At 42.4% G+C, this 18,004-nt stretch overlaps 1 protein-coding gene across 4 annotated transcripts in view; it reads right to left on the minus strand.

Moving 5' to 3' along the window:
- Positions 1 to 14,606, minus strand: part of JPH1 (junctophilin 1) — an 83,222-nt gene extending 68,616 nt beyond the window's left edge. For all 4 annotated transcript variants that reach the window (XM_027722056.2, XM_027722055.2, XM_027722054.2 and 1 more), the window contains exons 1-2: positions 14,124 to 14,606; positions 7,490 to 8,246 (exon numbers count right to left, since the gene is read on the minus strand). In XM_027722056.2, coding sequence (XP_027577857.1) covers positions 7,490 to 8,246; positions 14,124 to 14,502 — 1,136 coding nt within the window. In that variant the 5' untranslated portion in view covers positions 14,503 to 14,606. The remainder of the gene's footprint in view (positions 1 to 7,489; positions 8,247 to 14,123) is intronic.
- Positions 14,607 to 18,004: the final 3,398 nt, after the last annotated feature.

Raw genomic sequence — 18,004 nt, forward strand, 5'->3', positions numbered from 1 at the left:
CACAGGATTCAAGTAACATATGGTTTCCTCTGAAGAATGCAGAATCAACATTAAAATTATTATCCATAGTAGCTCAAGACTTACTTTAAATGTTTATCATAGCATTTAATCTGTTATCTTTAAACAGACTATGCAGCAAAGTAATTAAAGTTCATTTTGAACCTAAGGCAGCTCTTTGTACTGAGGCAACCGGTCTTATATAAATACCTCTGGTATTTGTTGGATCCTATTCCTAAATACAATATTCATATTTCAGCTATAATAAGTAAAGCATCTCCAAGGCGTGTGAGGCACTAGCCTTGCAAGTGACCACTTTAGTTTCTTGAGTAAAGTGAGATCGGTAGAGTCAGCTAAATCCATCATGGAAAGCTGTGTGTGGTGCACATAATTCAGTGCCATTTGGAATGACTGGCAGCTGCCTCCTAGTGTGGACACAAACTGTACTATCACATGCATATAATTCCAGCTCTCCCTAGAAATCACAGTTTGTTCAGGTCAAGCTGAGCACACTGGTCATGCAGGGTAATGAATGCAACAAAGGAACTGGCTACTGAACCATTTAGTACTCCTTCTTGACAGTTCCACACGCTTCATATAACCCCACCAAGTGTGGGGTTTTCGGCTTACTGAAAATTACTCTGAATTAAGGTGATGAAAAACAGAAGCAGGGGTTGTTAAATAACTGATGTACTATGGACACTGGTGCTCTGAGGCGGAGAACCGAACCGTGTCGTTCAGCAGCAGGGGCTGCCCAGTGACTTGACGCCAATGCCCCAGGCTGGGGTAGCACCAGGCTGGGTAAATTGCGATCCTCTGAATCATCATCATCACCAAACATTACACAAACCCGCTAATGCCTCCAGGAGGCCACTATGACAGCAAGGGAGAGCAGGGACCCAAGAAAGTCCACGCTGTGGCAGTGGGTTTGCTCCCAAATGAAATCAGTACACTGGGTCTTCACTACCAAGTAAATCCTGCTGCACCTTCCTCCTGCATCCGCTTGTAACAATTCGAGACGCCTTCACAGCGATGCAGAACAAAGCAGCCTGCTCATGAGACAGGATCACAACCAGAGTTTCAGTAGTTTCTATTAAAAAAAAAAAGGCTGAAACTTAGCCATAGCATCTGTCGATTTGGACACAAACATGTTTAAAATTGAGCTGTCTAAAAAGGGTACTCTGAAAAAGAAATGGCTGCAGAAAACACAACAGTTCAGTGCTCTGCTTAAGAGGTCTTCCTGACTAAAGGCTTGCTAGTCACTGCTATCTGAGCACAGACAGCTAATTAACAACAAGGAACTGCTCCATATTATTAGTAGCAAGATATTGATTTTACTGTTATCTTGATCTCGTATCCTTTCACAGGCTTTTGCCAGTTTCTTTCCATTTGTTGAGCACTGCCATTTTCCCAGACTGCAAGGTCTCTAGCCAGTGTGATTTGTTTGTGCAGTGCCTAACACAAAGGCACCATTATCCTTCACCAAACCTCAGGTGCTCATTTAATGAGAGCCCACTACAATATTACTTTTAAGGTGGTCAGAAGTTCTTGTGGCACACTATGACAGTACATACATCTTATTTAAAACTTACTGAAAACTTTAAAGTAATTAAAAGTATTTAGCTTCTGTGGAAAAGAGAATAAAAAAGAAATTGCCATTCTTTAATCTGCTTGTTTTATGATCTGAAAGATTAATGAAGTATAAGGAAAATATCAACAAGGAAAGATTTTTTCTTTTGATTTTTTTTCTCCCTTTTCCTCCACACACTATCTTCTGGTTCATATTTCTTACCCTTGCTGTACTTGCATCTTGTCCCTCTGTGTCCCTGCAAAGTTTGTTTTTTCTCAGAGTCAACACTTAAAGGGGAAGACCTTTTAAGGGGAACGCTACCTAGAAAAAAATCTGGAGGAGGGGGGGAAAGAGCCTGGCTCTGAGAGCTCAATTCTGAATGCATAAAATTGACTTTTCTGAAAGAATTTGGTACATGAAGGGTTGTATGTAAACAAACATCATTCCTTCTGCTTCCAGTGCTACATGTTTACTTACAGGACTAATGTATTTTAAAAACCACCCAGCAATGCTGAGTATTGAAGGTAAGTTTATATTCAAATTCTGAAAATTAATTCCAGAAACATTACAGTTTTTACCATTGTAAGTACTGATGAAGACAAAGTTAATATAATACATTATAATGAGAACTTAAGTGATTTTCATACTAAGAAAGAAGTACTCCAATACAATTCCAATTTATATTGAACTACAGAGGGATATCTCCTTTGAATGAGACATATGACAGTAATGAAAAGGAAGTTCAAAACCTCTAAAGTGAGAATTACGTGACAGCTTCAAAATGAGTTTCGACTTGACTCCTGGTTAAATGGACATTTGGGGCTTTTAAATATCTTCCAAAGGGCTCTTCCAAACATACATCTTCCAGCATTTGAAGCACTTCACATGCGTAGAAGAGAATTTATCAAAAGTTTCTGGAAAGCAGCTTTTCTTTTTAGAAAGGAAAATGCAAAAAAGGCATACAAACCTGACTGCTTTTTGCACAACGTGTTAAAGACAAATTTGAATTAATTACTGCCTATAATAATGATATTAAAAAAGCAACTTTTAATATTTTGAAAGCAAAAAATACTGAACATACTTCTGAAGTTTCTCAAATTCTGGGATTTTTATATTTGCATCGAGATATTTTTCCTTAAATACAGCTAGTAAAAGTCTAATACACAATCAATACTATTAAGCTGTGCTATAATTTTAAAAGCATTTTTATTCATGGTTAATTTATAATCTGTTTTGAATTCAGACCTGTGTAGCAGAGGCTGCTAATTATTTCCCTGATACAGAAGCTTTTTATACATCCCACAGTTTTGTGATCTGATGTCTTTTGAGAAAGGCTGCTATGCTTTCCAAAACACCTCAGTACAAATGTCTCAAAAATCCAAAGGCTAAGTTAGGAGAGCCAGTGTAAATTCAGGTTCAGAGAAGCACTATTTACCCCAACTTTTAGATTTTTCTGAATACACCAAACTGCCATTTTAGATAAAGGAAGAGTACACAGATTATTAAAGAGGACTTTTAGACACAAAAAGACATCAGGAATATAAAGCAAAACAGTGGTTGGTCTTGTTGACGACTGTGTGGACATCTGTCATAGGTCAAACTACCAGCCAAAGCTGTCATGACCAGCAGGGAGCTATGAAGAGGAGTATGGTCTGTTTTCAGAGCAAACACTTTGGGAATAAACAATACAGGAAGAACAGCATGCAACTCAAAGCTGCATTGAAAAGACACTTATCTGGATAAGAGTCAAGGTTTCTAGCCCTTTTGAATGAAAACCTGGATATTAGGTGATTTTGGGGGTGAGAAAAGGTCTATCTAGAGAGTTCTTCCACTAATGTAATGGAAATCTACAGTAAGCACACATTGCTGGTGACATCTGCCCAGTCTGAAACACAGAACGTTTTACAGGCCAGTGTGCAATGAGGTTATGCCATATGGGCAAAACCACCTTAGTATTACATATTAGAGACATGATAAAAGGTACTCTTCCTTCCAGACATTTCGTGTAGTAGTGATCATTAGAAAGAGACAAGACCACCATCCTCCCATTCGTCTGAGAAGACATTGCAGGAATGCTACTGTCTGAAGGATTAACGTACTATTAATATATCAGTTTGGTAAAAAATGCAGTCACACTAATACTGATCCTCAAGTTTCAGTGAGACGGAAGTTCCTTCATCATGAACTGTACCAATCCAGTCAACCTAGAATTCAGCAACTGTTGGAAGCTTTTTCCTCAATGCTACTCTAGAATGTCTCCCAGATAACCTGGCTCTTAAGACAGTCAGTGCTACTGACTCTGCCAGTATGACAGTCCCTTAGTTCACACAGTGCCATGGCCTTGCTCCTACTCACTGCTACTAAAGGCAATTCTGAAAACTCGAGAAATGGGAAGGGTTGTGTCATTCTTACTAGGTGAGTCCAACATGCACTCACAAGTCAAGTTAATGCATTCTTTGTGCCTGACAATGCCTGACTTGGTGTCAGGTCTTTGGCCTTTGAATCAGTGTGAGTATAGTTAATGCAATGGCTACTAAAAAGACAGGAAACCTCAATCTGCAATCTTGCTATCCATACTGGTAGTCATGAGTCTGTTTCAAAGAGACTCTCAGTTAAGAAACCAGAAGGAGAGATAGATAGCCCAGGATCACAGCTGCACTCTACAGCTGATGCCTTCTGTTGTTGCACTTCCAAAACCGTATTTTCAAGAAATAAACACTGTTTTCATGAATTGTTCCAAAAGAAGCAATTTGAACTCTGTCCTCCACCTAAAATCGAAGGGAAGGAAAAGCAAATAAAACTCTTCAGAGACATATCCCTTCTTAAAGAGGAAGTGCATACACTGTTGCCTTGGAACCTAATGGTCTCAGACTACAATTTCTTAATAGCTTTACATTGACTCCCCTTTTCCACGCATCACATCAACCCACATTTTCAGAACTAGGACTTATTATGTACTGACAGAACATTAAACTGTCAGTACTTTCTTCAAGTTACCTATTATTGATCTGCTTTGCTAACATGGTATGCTGTCATACAATCACAGAATATTCTCAGTTGGAAGGCTCCCTCAAGGATCATCATGGAATCATAGAATCAGCTGGGTTGGAAGGAACCTCCGAGATCATCAAGTCCAACTCTTGATCCAACACCACCATGGATAGTAGACCATGGCACTAAGTGCCACATCCAATCTCATCTTAAAAACCTCCAGGGACGGAGAATCCACCACCTCCCTGGGCAGCCCATTCCAACGGCTGATTACCCTCTCTGTAAAGAATTTCTTCCTAATATCTAACCTAAACCTCCCCTGGCAGAGCTTAAGACCATGCCCGTTTGTCTTACTGATAGTTGCCTGGGAGAAGAGACCAACCCCCACCTGGCTACAACCTCTTTTCAGGTAGTTGTAGAGAGGGATGAGGTCTCCCCTGAGCCTCCTCTTCTCCAGGCCAAACAACTCCAGCTCCCTCAGCCTCTCCTCACAGGACTTGTGTTCAAGTCCCTTCACCAGCCTCGTTGCTCTTCTCATGGGGTTGTTGTGGCCAGTGTGGAGGACCCAGCCCTTGGCTTTGTTGAACCTCATCTCGTTGGAATCAGCCCAACTCTCCAGCCTGTCCAGGTCCCTCTGCAGAGCCCTCCTGCCTTCCAGCTGATTGACACTCCCCCCCAGCTTAGTGTCATCTGCAAATTTACTGATGGTGGACTCAATCCCCTCATCTAAATTGTCAACAAAGATATTAAATAGAACTGGGCCCAACACTGATCCCTGGGGGACACCACTGGTGACCGGCCACCAACTGGACCCAGCACCGTTCACCACCACTCTCTGGGCCCGGCCCTCCAGCCAGTTCCTAACCCAGCACAGAGTGCCCCTGTCCAAGCCTTGGGCTGCCAGCTTTTTCAGGAGAATGCTGTGGGTGACGGTGTCAAAGGCTTTGCTGAAGTCCAGGTAGACCACATCCACCAGGCAGGTCACTTGATCATAAAAGGAGATCAGGTTGGTCAGACAGGACCTGCCCTTCCTAAAGCTTTGCTGGTTGGGTCTGATCCCTTGTCCATCCTGTGGGTGCTGTGTGATTGCACTGAGGATGATCTGCTTCATAACCTTGCCAGGCACTGAGGTCAGGCTGATGGGCCTGTAGTTTCCTGGGTCCTTCCGGCCCTTTTTGTGGACTGACGTGACATTTGCCAACTTCCAATCATCTGGGACCTCCCCAGTGAGCCAGGACTGTTGGTAGATGATGGAGAGTGGCTTGGCGAGCTCTTCTGCCAGCTCCCTCATCACCCTTGGGTGGATCCCATCTGGTCCCATAGACTTGTGGGGATCCAAGTGGCTCAGCAAGTCGCTGTTTCCTCCTGGATTACAGGGGGCCTATTCAGATTCTTATCTCTTTCTACAAGACCCAGAAGCCAGCTGTCTTCAGGACAACCTGTCTTACTGTTGAAAACTGAGGTAAAGAAGGTGTTAAATACCTCAGCCTTTTCCTCATCTTTGATAACTATATTCCTGCCCATGTCCAGTAAAGAATGAAGGTTTTCCTTGCCCCTCCTTTTGCTATTGATGTATCTGTAGAAGGACTTTTTGTTATCCTTCACAGAAGTGGCGAGATTAAGTTCAAGTTGTGCCCTTGTCTCTCTAATTTTCTTTCTACATGACCTAACTATATTCCTAAACTCTTCCTGAGTAGCCAGCCCTTTTTTCCATCAAGTCCAACTCTGAAATGAATGGCCTCTATGGGTTCACCTTACATATATTTATAGAAGTAACTGAGTATATGCTACCCTCTAGTTACTTAGGTGACCAGTACTCAGAAAGGTTCTTCACCAGTATGCTAAATTGTTCATGTTAGTGTCTCAATTACTTTTTGCTGTGAGCCATCTATATATTCAAGCTTTTCCACTTAACGCACGTTTTAGTATTCTCCGTATTCCTTATGACTGTCAGAAAAAGGATAGTCACTGAGGACACACTAGTGACCACACTAAATCAGGAATCAGTTGTTCAGTTCTATGTGTAATGTGACATCCTCTTTCTAAAATAGCATGAAGATTTTCTTTCATGCACATTTCTGGACTCTTTTTTTTATCCAAAGCATATTTCAAAAAAAGACTGAGGAAACAAACTAAAACCAACAACAGAGAAACTGCCACAGAAAGTTATTGGAAGGCATTAAAAATTAAATAGCTTTTTGAAGAGCTCTTAAACTTAATAGTAAACCCCATTAAAATTGTCTATACTGATTTAATTTGTAACAATTCTATTTCAAACAACTTTGCTTGGTTGTTGTTTAGGAGTTCAAAGTGTAAATGACATCTTTCCCCACTGCTAATACCTATACACTTCTCCCATCTCAAACACTTGGCAGAGGCACAGGGAGAAGACAACCACCACTATTTGAAGTGGTGGTCTTATGATCAGACAACACAGGAGAAGCATTCTCCAAAATGAAAGAGTCCTCATACAGAACTCTTCTGGCAGCTACTGCCCTGGCAACCAAATGAACAGCCTCTAAGAACAACAGCACCGACCATTATTCTTATGTTGTTCATACCACTGTCTCTCAGATAAACAGATGCATCTTAAGATGCCCAAGATTGAGCAACTTCAGTGATTTTCAGATGCTACCCAAAAAAATCAGCAATACAATAAGCATAATTGGAACATGCTTATGGAAAGATATTCAATTTTTGCTTCATGTCTCCCAAATAATCTGCTACATTACCTCACCAGTTTTATTTTCCAAACAGGTTTAAAGGCATAACACAGCAGCTCTTGAGTGAAAGCAGAAATGTATTGAGAATGGAAATTTACTTTCACAGTATATCATGGAACATACACAAACACCTTTACTCAAAGGAGCTGAAGTTCTAAGTTTTGTATGTGTAATGCTAAGCAAGTACTCACTGAAGTCAACAACATACCTTGAAGTTGCAATTTCCACTTTGGTTCTTGCCATGGCAGCTGCTCGCTGTGCACCCTCTATTGCTCTATCCACCTTTTCTCTAGTTTTTGTGTTTCGTATTGGTATAAGTTGCTTTCTTATTCCACGGACCAAAATGTTATTTTTATACTTTCCCTCTTCTTTGGTGCCATCTGGAAACATCGTACATCCATACCCATGCCTCCTGTTATTCAGCCATTCTCCTTCATATTTCATACCATTTGAACGCTCACTGATACCAAAACCACTGCGCTTGTCATTCTTCCATTCACCCATATAGGCTTCTGTAGTGGTGGCATCGACATGGTCTTCCATAGGGCTATAATCACAGTCACCGTCTCCAAAACTAATTGTAGAGTTGGCATCGCTAGAACTAATTCTGCTCATAGTAGCATCACTCCTGACAGAGCTCCGTTTGCTAGATATCGATGACCTAGATTCTGATTTTCTAAGTTTTATACTACCAAGAAGGGATCCTCTTCTGAACAAGCCTCCTTTTTTCTTAATGCCCATGGCTTCTGGATCACTGTGAAAATTGAGCACAAAACCTCCTCTTGTTCCAGCCGGGCTGTCTGAGGTGACGTCGTGCAGAACGGTGCCGTTGCTCTGCTCACTCCGAAGTGAAGCTAGAGACGTTCGGAGGGGTGAACGGATCACAGTGGCCATGCCATAGGGTACGCTCTGACGCACACCGTATCCATGTCGCATCCCTCCTGTCCACTGCCCCTGGTACGTACCTTTTAAAGGAATAAGGAGAAGTTAAATTCAGGAAGCTGTAGCAGACATAGCACTCTACATCCAGTATGCTACAGGCAATACCACACTGTCAGCTCTGGTTCTGGTAAGAAGTAACGCAGAAAAATGACAGCACATGACACAGCAGATAAACTACTTTTGTTACTTGTTTTTCTTATAAATTATTTTTCTGCTTAGCAAATGCTTCACTCTCACAGCTGAACTAATTTATTTGGCAACTAAGACACAGTAGCTATAATCATAAGCATTTTTGAATGGATCTGTCCAGGAAAACTCAAAGAGAAGTTTCTAAAGCAGGACTCCCTCTTCATTTTTTTAAGGTGGACTGATGGGAAGTGGTCAGCAGAAATAGATCCACATTATATGCAGTCAGTTGAGGAGGGATAAATGGATGGAGAGAGCAGGACACTTATGGCTCTTGCCTCCAGCTGCTCACAGAAAGGGCAAGTAGAAGTAAACATCCTGTTATCCTGGGTTTAAGGTGGCTACAGACCTCTCCTTGTCAGGACCTATATGACAATACACTAAAAACTGTCTTCAGATGGGCCTTTGGATCTGCTCATACAAATCTCTATTGTAAAATTAAATCTTTTAAAGTTTTTGCGTGCATTCAAATGAAAGAACAAAACCTTGGTACTTCCTTCTCTTTAGGAACTCTTCATATCAACACTTTATGGTATCCCCAGTACATAAACATGCACTGCATTCTGCATTATGTTGTGACAGTGATCAGAAGCATGAATCCTTTAGCCCTTTTTTTGCCTTTCATTTGCTCTGCAGTATGTAAGAAAGAGAAGGCAGTAACAAACAGAATATTGCACAACATTCTATCAAACATATTTAACCACAACTATTTTTGTAAAAATTTTTAAACAGCAGTGTAAGAAAGAGCAACATGGTATATGTTATGAAAAGTCATGGATACCCATGCAAAGCTGCATTTGAACCAAACCCCACCTTTAAAAGATTACTACTGCTAACAATTTTTTTCTTATATTCTCAAAAGGCATTCTCATTTTGACATTTGCCAGTGTCTGGTCTCTGAAAGCCATTTGTACCAGAAGTTCCAAACGAAGGTAGCAGGAACCCCACAACTAGCAAATACAAGATAATCACTTTCTAGTACAATTTCACTCAAATTTCCATTAAACTGCTTTAAGCTCCTCAAAATGAAGCCTCTCGCCTACCAAGTGCTGCTTCTTTTTTTTTAAAACAAAGCTATTTTAAATCTGAATATTCTCACAGAGCGATGAATAAGCAATCTTTTAAATATCTTTTTTTATTTTGCTCTGCTTTAATTGGAGCACCTACTAACTATTCAGAGAACTGAACATCAAATGTCAAATTAAGTGATTGATAAAATTTTTGTGAAAATATTTGTCAAATATCTGCAGTTTTAGATGTATCTTAAAGACTCACTGGCTTTGAGATTCTCCTTTGTATAAGCATACTGTTTTGGTTGTAAGCATCTATCAAGTACTGCTTTGCTGAATTATCTCTTCTTCTAAGTTTTATTTCAATTTGCTAAGTCTGTTTTCTTTATTATATAACACTAGATAGGTTCTACAACATAACTATTTTGTGTTGGTAGAAAATTCTACCAAGTGGAAGGTTTTTGTCTTAACAGATGGTTGCTGACACAAACAAACAACTTTCTTAGTTTCTTTCTCATTCTCTGTATCCTGGATACCTCCTGCTGCACTGGTTGTAAGGGTGCTGAATCTAGGAACATGATTATTTTAAAAAACTCAGCATATGGGGAAGAACAAATAGAAACATGAGCACAAAGCACTGGTATGACGTATTCTGTAAATACTGCGAATATACAGCCACATTGTAATTTTTTTTGTTTTATTAAACAGACATTTCCTAGAAATATATTAATATTTTATGAGCATAAATTACTTCATTTTGTCCCTAATTATTTCTGGGATCCCCTTAGTATTCCAATGATATGCTGGAGCTAAGAATCTGGCTACACATACTTATGGCTGCATATAATAATCTAACATTCTGCACCATTTAATTTCATTTTGAAATAATAAATCTAAGTCTAATTTTGATTATACCACATTACTACATTAGAGCAGCAACTCATAATTATGGCTCTCCATGTTGCTATTTGAATGTCAGACTTGAAGCAGAATTAATTTATTTCAGTATAGAATTTTATAAAAGTATAAAGGGTCAGCCTTTTTCATACTAATATTTTAATTAATAAACATGGAAAGCTCAAAAATACTTAACTAATTTAGGACTTGTATTTTTCCCTACTCTATAATGAAATGGAAGTGATCACTATTGTTCATAAGGGCATTAGAACAAGAACAATTGATGTGCTGCTATTCACTAGTCCAATTTTTCTTTCTACTGGGGAAATAAAATCAATGCCAACTTCTTCTAAAGAGAAGTTTTCCTTTATTTTTCAACTTATATTTTAAAGGAAAAGTATTTTAAAGGCATATGGAGGGCAGTGTCCAGAATGCAGATACAAGAGACTTGTACAGTAATTTGACTAACTATATCAGCCTTTAACCTTATTCACCTTATTCAACAACACCTTATTCAACACCTTATTCATCAACCTTATTCAACATCAACAAAAAAAACATCAACATCACCTTATTCAACAACAACAAAAAAAAAATTAGAAATCTTTAAATGAGCAAGATAAGGTATGTCATTGTTTCAAAATAATCAAATACTACAATGTATAAGACATGATAAAAAGTTTTTCCCATATATGAAGATACAAACATATGCACTATTTACCTCTCTATATAGATATAAATATGAATGATATATCAACAAGCACACCTTATCATGTTTCACCTTATACTGTAGTTGACTGTCAAAAGCAGTTCCTATAAGGGTCAACTGCTAAAATTTTAATTTTAACACTGTAATTGTCGATCTAATTTAAAGTTTTATTTGACCATAAAACAATAACATTGTTCAGCACTGATTTTTCAAAAGCTAGGCTTGCTATCCCTTGAAACATTCAGCCACAAGTTCTACTGATCATCTATCTGGTGTTTAACTGGTTCCCTTGAAAAGGTGTTCACATATTAAAAAGTATATTTTTTTCCTTTTCTTTTTGTTGGCAAGTTGTTCCAAGATATAACTTCATAACCTGTCTCCTTAGAGTTACATTATGCCATCCCTTCTAAAACACCTTTGGTGCATCTGACAGTTGTAAATGTCATTGCCCACTTGCAGCTAAAATTTAAAACTACACTGTGAAAAAAACTGAGAGGCCAAGGACCCACTTAACTACTGTATTTGCTCTTATCCTTTACTTACATATTCTGTGCTTTAACAAATTCGTTGTTATATCAAGATTTTTGCATGCTTTTCAGACTCAAATGTTAGATAAGCACAGACCTAGAAAGAAGAGCTCTCAGAAATCAATGAACATACGTACTATTGATGACCTCTGCTTAGGGTGCTTTGGCCACTGATCTCCCTCTGTGGAACACGACCACACAACCAGTTATTGCTACAGTTGGAAGGACCATAAATAACTCATTTAGACATACTGAAGTTTCAAATTAGGCCACAGTCCCTGCATAAGAAAAGGTCTGGTAGGTTTGCAGATTCACACAGATTCAACAAACCTAGGGAGTTTAAAGGAGGTACAAAAATCCAGACTGCCGTCGGGAACAGTCTGACAGGACACTTTAAGGCCCTACATAATCACATGCAACGAACGGAGGATCATGGTTTATAACTCACAGTGTTTTCCCCAGAGATTAGACTGAGTGACAAATTTAAGCATCTGAACACACCATGATATTTATTACCCATGTTGTGTGAAGTGTTGTGTGCAGAAACACTGAGGAACACTGCCAATGCTTATTTTCCTTTTCCCTCCCTAAACCACATCTCCTAATACCACCAATGCATTCTAAAACAATATACTAGGGAAAGAAACAAAAAGAGAAAAAAATAGCAGCAAAGAGGCCTAGAGTATAGCAAGTTTGAAAACAAACTGGCAAGTGGCAGAGTCTAAAGAGTTATTTCCCTATGCTGGTATTCTCGGGTCATCAAGAGAGCTTTTCTACAAATATTTGAAAGTATATTAAAGACACATATGTAAATCTGGTTCCCTTATAAAAACATCTCAGACATTCTTCTGGTGTGCAAGTATGGCTATTGTTTCCAGAGCACAAAAACAAAAACACATCTGCAAACATCTATGACGTACTGCTCTGCTTCATTCATGAGTACTTTCATTAAAATCAATGGGACTTCCCACCCTCTGTTTGTATGAACTGCAACATGCAAAAGTCTGAGGCTATGACAACAGATTTCAGGTAACAGGGCTAAAAATCTTGCAGTGTAAACCGCACACTTCATATGCTGTCCCAAGTCTAAAAATTTAGAGAATTTACCTCCAATAATCAGTATTATATTAAGATTTTTAAAAAATCCACAAGAAGTCTAAAGAAAAAAGAACTTATTAATAAGAACCTGAATTTGAAAAGGTGATTTCTAGAAGATTTACTGGAATGGCAATTTACTTTTCCAGGAAAAAAAAATTAAAAATTAAATAAATAAAAAAAAAAAGATGGCCCTGCAAATTCAGCTGTTCTTCTGCGTGTAATTTATTAGCTAAAACAAATATAATAAAAAGTGTATTGCATACTGAAAGTGAAAATAAAATCCTGATCTATTTCAGACTTTGATTTTGGTACTGTTTTCCTTTTTTTTTTTAATCCACAAACACACATCTCAGCTGACTTTGAACATCAGAACTTTCCACACCAGAAAACAATTTTCAGACAGCTACAAATATGCATAAACAAGGACACAGAAAGGTGCAAAACCCATTGCACTTTTCGTTTTCTGAATGAAATGAGTCTTACCAAACCTGTTAGATTTTTCCAAGTTGAAGAGCAACTCTACAGAAGTTGCAGGTGGCACTTCCACTGATGCCAACGACATTATAGCAGCAAAGGATGAATTAAAGAGTTTCAGGCTTATTTGGCGTGCACAGCATGAAGTGACAGAAGCACAATAACTGTAACTGAGGGCACCAGTGAGGTCCAGTCCTCAGTGACCTTACTGAACCCTGACTTCTTGACCGTTCCCGACTTGGGCAGAAGGGCGGATCGCCCCGTTCCCTCCGCACGCCTACCGAGAGCTCAGCCCCGGAACATTTGCTTTGTCGTGGTGAAAGGTGTGAGAGGCAGGTCTGTGTAACTTCACTACACACCTCGTGCTTTGAGCAGCATGCTTTAAACTATCCCGTATTTTGGTAAAAATAGTAGTTATTACATGAGGGTGGACCCAAGTTTCATTGATTTTACGCAAGCTGCGTACCCACCCCATTACCCTCAGTCTCCTGTTTACCAACTGAGCGCACAAAGCCACCCCTGCCCGCACTGCTGTGTTATTAAGTTCTTGCCGTTTCCCCACGGCCACGGTGCGAAGACAGCGAGGCGGCGGGGCTCGCCTGCCTCTGGCCGCCCCCGCCATCGCTACCGCGGGCGGGGAGCAAGGAAAGCCGTCTGCAGGCGGCCGTAATACGGATTTCTACCAGCTGGCCGGGAGAAAGCGCCGAGCCTGGGCAGCACAGCCCTCCCGGAGTGCAGCCGGGGCCGGGCGGCTCCTCACGCAGCGGGGCGGGGCGGGCGCCAAGCACCTGTGGCGCTCCCTGGCCGCCAGCCGGGCCTCGGGGGCGGATAGGGGACGGCGCACCGCCTCGGGCTAGGGAAGGAGGAGAGACCCCGGTGAGGGCGCGGGGGTGGAAGGAGGGGCCGTTCCCGCGGCGCGCCCACGCAGGCGCTCCCCCCCCCCCCCATTCCTGCCCGCCCGTCCCCCGGCGCGGCCGCGCGCCCCCCGCCGGCGCCCACCTCCGTCCCCGTAGGTCTCTACGCCGTATCCGTCCTGCAGCCCGTTGCTCCAGGTGCCCTCGTAGCGGGCCGGCGTGCTGAGGCTCTGCCGCACCCCGTAGCGCCCCTTGAAGCCGTGAGACCACTCGCCGCGGTACATCCACCTGCCCTTCGTCTCCACGCCCAGACCGTGGCGCTTGCCTTGCGCCCAGTAGCCCAGGTAGGTGTTGCCGCTGGGCCAGGTGTAGCCGCCCGCCACCTCGAAGCCGTGGGACCAGGAGCCGGCGTACTCGCCCTGCCCCTTGGGCCCGGTGCAGATGCCGTGCCCGTGGGCTTTCCCGTCCTCCCAGCCGCCGCAATAGGTGCCGCCATCGTCGAAGTCGAACCGGCCGCCCGTCATCCAGGGCAGCGGGGCGAGCGGGGCGAGCGCGGCGCCGCCGCCGCCTCCTGCCCGCCTTCCCTTCCCTGCTCCGCCTGCCCTGCCCTGCCTTCCCCTCCCGCCCGCCGACAGCTCCGGCGCTCCCCGCGACTGCGAGCGCTCCGCCGGCCGGCCGCCCGCGCCCAGCCCAGCCGCAGCCTCGCGGCGGCGAGCGGCGCCCGCCCCCCGCTCCTCCCCGCCCGCCCCTCCGCGCCCGCCCGGTTCCGCCCCCGGTGTGGCCGCCGCCGCAGCCGCGGGGCAGGTGCGCGCCCCTGGGGCGGGCCGGGGGCTACGCTGGCTGCCGCCGCACCTAGATGGACTCTTCCCCCGGGAGCGACCAGGCAAAGGCGGCTGCCCCCGGGGGAGGTCTCCGTGTGCCCTTCGTTCCCGGGAAAAGGTGCCCCCCGGTGGTCGGGGACGCGCGTGTCCCGGGGCGGGGCGAGACCGGGAGCGCGCAAACCGCGCCGGGGCCCCCGCGGTGCTCGGGGGGCAGCGGCGACTCCGCGCTCCGGCTGCCCTGCCCTGCCCTGCCCTGCCTCGGCGCTGCCCGCCCCGCGGGTTCCCGAACAGGTTGCAGCTGCACCTGCAACGCAGGCAAAATGAGAGGGCTTTCGAGTGCTACTTGTGAGTCTTCATTTGCCTTTTTTTTTTTTTTTTTTTTTTTACTTTTCACTTTCCCTGAGCTTGAAGACTAGCTTTCAGCTGAAGTTGTTCGTGCAGGGCAGAGCCGAGTTGTGCTTTGTCCCTTTTCCAAACCACACGTGGAGCTCACCGTGTTCCACGGGTGGAAAAATGAGGGGTAAAAGGAACGTGGATGGTATCGAGGCTGCTGGGAACTTCATAAGTCACTCTCATTATACCATCAGCCTCACGGCCGACGGGTGACTGAAGGGCGCTAAATCCTGCCAAGCCCTCCTTTGCCAGATATTTGATAATCAGATAGAAATATAAGGGCCAATGACAGGAGGAACATGGAAGAGTAGAAACAGTAGACAGAGTAGTGGAGAAGGGATTGAAACCTCCTGTCATAGGGCATCTTAGCTTTCTGTTCTTTCACAGTTACAATCCAGGACTGGAAGAAAATCTGAAATAAAATATTCCTCTTCAATGGGGGTTTTGTTAAAAGCATGAATCATCCTTGTCAGTCATGGAGAGTGGTACTATCTGGACACAGATGATTTGGAAACATGGAGAAATAGCAATAGCTATGTTAGGAGTAATGAGTAAAACCAGAAACATAATTGTAAGTGAAGGATTTGAACAAAAGGCATCGGAAGTTGAAACAGTTAAGCTTCAGAAATCTATGCCGAATTCAGCCCAGTTATAAGCAGTTTTGACTTAAGCCTCAATGAAATTAAAATATTGCACATACTAAACATATCCATTGAAGTTAAAATTTTCAAGCTTTGTCCTTCACAGCACATTGTTCTGTGTACATTTTTATGCCATACTTACACAGTTCAGTGCCAAAGTATCTCTACTCGTTCTAGGGGAGAGTTGAGCACCATAACTGATAGATGCCTCTGTTGTCTTTTGTCATAGTAAGAAGTGTGTGCTGTAAAGCCTTGTTTCTGTTCCAATAAGAGGATTTCTAATTCTGGTTGAACATGCATAGGTAGAAGACTCTGCACATGTATATGTACAAAGAAAAAAAGACACCATCAAAGACCTGTGCCTTGTCCATGAGAAGATGGGGAAACTCTCAATGCCCCTTTTTTCCCGGGGAATTTTATTCCATAGTTTTGGAGTGTATAAAACCATACAGGAATGTTGTTTCTGTAGCACAGGCACGCAGTCTTTAACATATCTTTGGACAAGGCTGTATAGCGTTCTGAAGTTGAGTAGTGAGACCTTCACTGCAATTTAAGAGTTTTGGAAAGCCATTATTGAGAATGAAGGGGAAGTCTGAAAACGTTGCAGTGGGTGGGATTGCTGAATAAGATGTGGTACAGCATCCTCTGAGTATTGCTTGACCTCATCAGATTTTATGCCCTATTTGTCTTGCATTTCTTACTCAAGAAAAAGATTGGAAGCAATAGTTGTCATGACACGTATGCTTTGAGGAGTTTACTATTTTCACTCTAATAATCTCTTCTGATTTTTTTCTTCTGACACCAGATAAAGCCCTGTCACATTCCAACAGAATTTCGGAAGAGTGAGATATTTTATATGGGTGTGGGTAACTACCCGTTGGAAGTCAGCATGTGTAATAACTGATACTGGTAAACAATTAACTAGTTGTTGAGTCCTCCTGTTTATAACCGCATGTTATTATATGAGAAGTTTTTATGAAGTACATGAGTTGTCGCGCTTGAACTGGAGCTGTTGAGCATTGGGTTTATCTGTTGGGGGGCTACTATTGCTTTACGTGGTGTTTCTGGGTGCTGTGTGCACAACAGAGGTGTAAAGCCACTATTGCCTTACATGACACCCTGTGCATAGCAGGGACACAACCAGCACAGAGGGGAGCAGAGGTGGAGAGTGATGACAGGTTAGCAAGTCCAGACAGTGCTTCTGCAACTTGGCAGTGGAAGAGGTAGCCTCTTGAGGGAGAATGAGATTGTCTTAGCCCCTCTGTGGATCTGAGCTGCTTCTTTGAAGAAGCAGCCATGTTCTGCTGCCTAACGGCCTGGACAATAATCACGGTTGTGCAAGTCCTTTACCAACCTGAGTATCAGTGAATTACTGGATTTGCTGTCATTTCCACCTCAGTAGTTGTACTAGTGAATAATTGGATTTGCCATTGTAATGATCTGGGTAATTGCACTCCTGATGCATATGTGTCACTGTAGTGTTACTTGACGATAAATTGTTTATCCCTAAAGCTATTGATCTAATGTCTATTATGGTATCCCAAACCTGTAACTAATTGGGGCTGCCTTAAGTCCTTACATCTGTACAGTAGAAGATGTTGTATCGTTGCATAAATGAAATAGGCATCTGCCTATTAGTCCTTTGTTTTACTCCCTTGGTTTAAATTTTACAGGTTTTAATATTAGATTAGATGAATCAACAAGATCAGATAGGCCAGAGATGAAACAATGAAAATTTTAGGAGAGAATCGTATTATTTTTCTTGTGTTATCACACGTGTGTCAGTGGCTCCTTTTTTAGTGATCTGCAAATGATGCTAAAATCAGTGGTAATTTTGCATGTGGTTTATATTTTCAGGTGTATTCATTAAAATGAAGTAATCAATTTAAATGAACTTGACACTTGATGACAAGATGAATTCGTCACTGACAGCCTTTTCTTATTCCCTGCTGAAAATTTAAATTTTGATCCATGTGAGAATAGAAGTGCTTTGCAGAGAACTCTTAGCATCAGTCAGCCAGGTCTTGATGATGTAAGACATCACAGGTGTCTCATTGCTGATAAGGTTGTAGATTTATTATTTGAGGTTTTTTGGTGTTTTTTTTTTCTGACAGATTTTGCATTGACAAGCCTCAACTTTAGTTCATGCCAATATGTGTTTCCTTCTGGCT

The sequence above is a fragment of the Pipra filicauda genome, unplaced genomic scaffold (assembly GCF_003945595.2).
Source record: "Pipra filicauda isolate LSUMZ 115617 unplaced genomic scaffold, ASM394559v2 scaffold177_size2800117_pilon, whole genome shotgun sequence".
Taxonomy (NCBI): Eukaryota; Metazoa; Chordata; class Aves; order Passeriformes; family Pipridae; genus Pipra; species Pipra filicauda.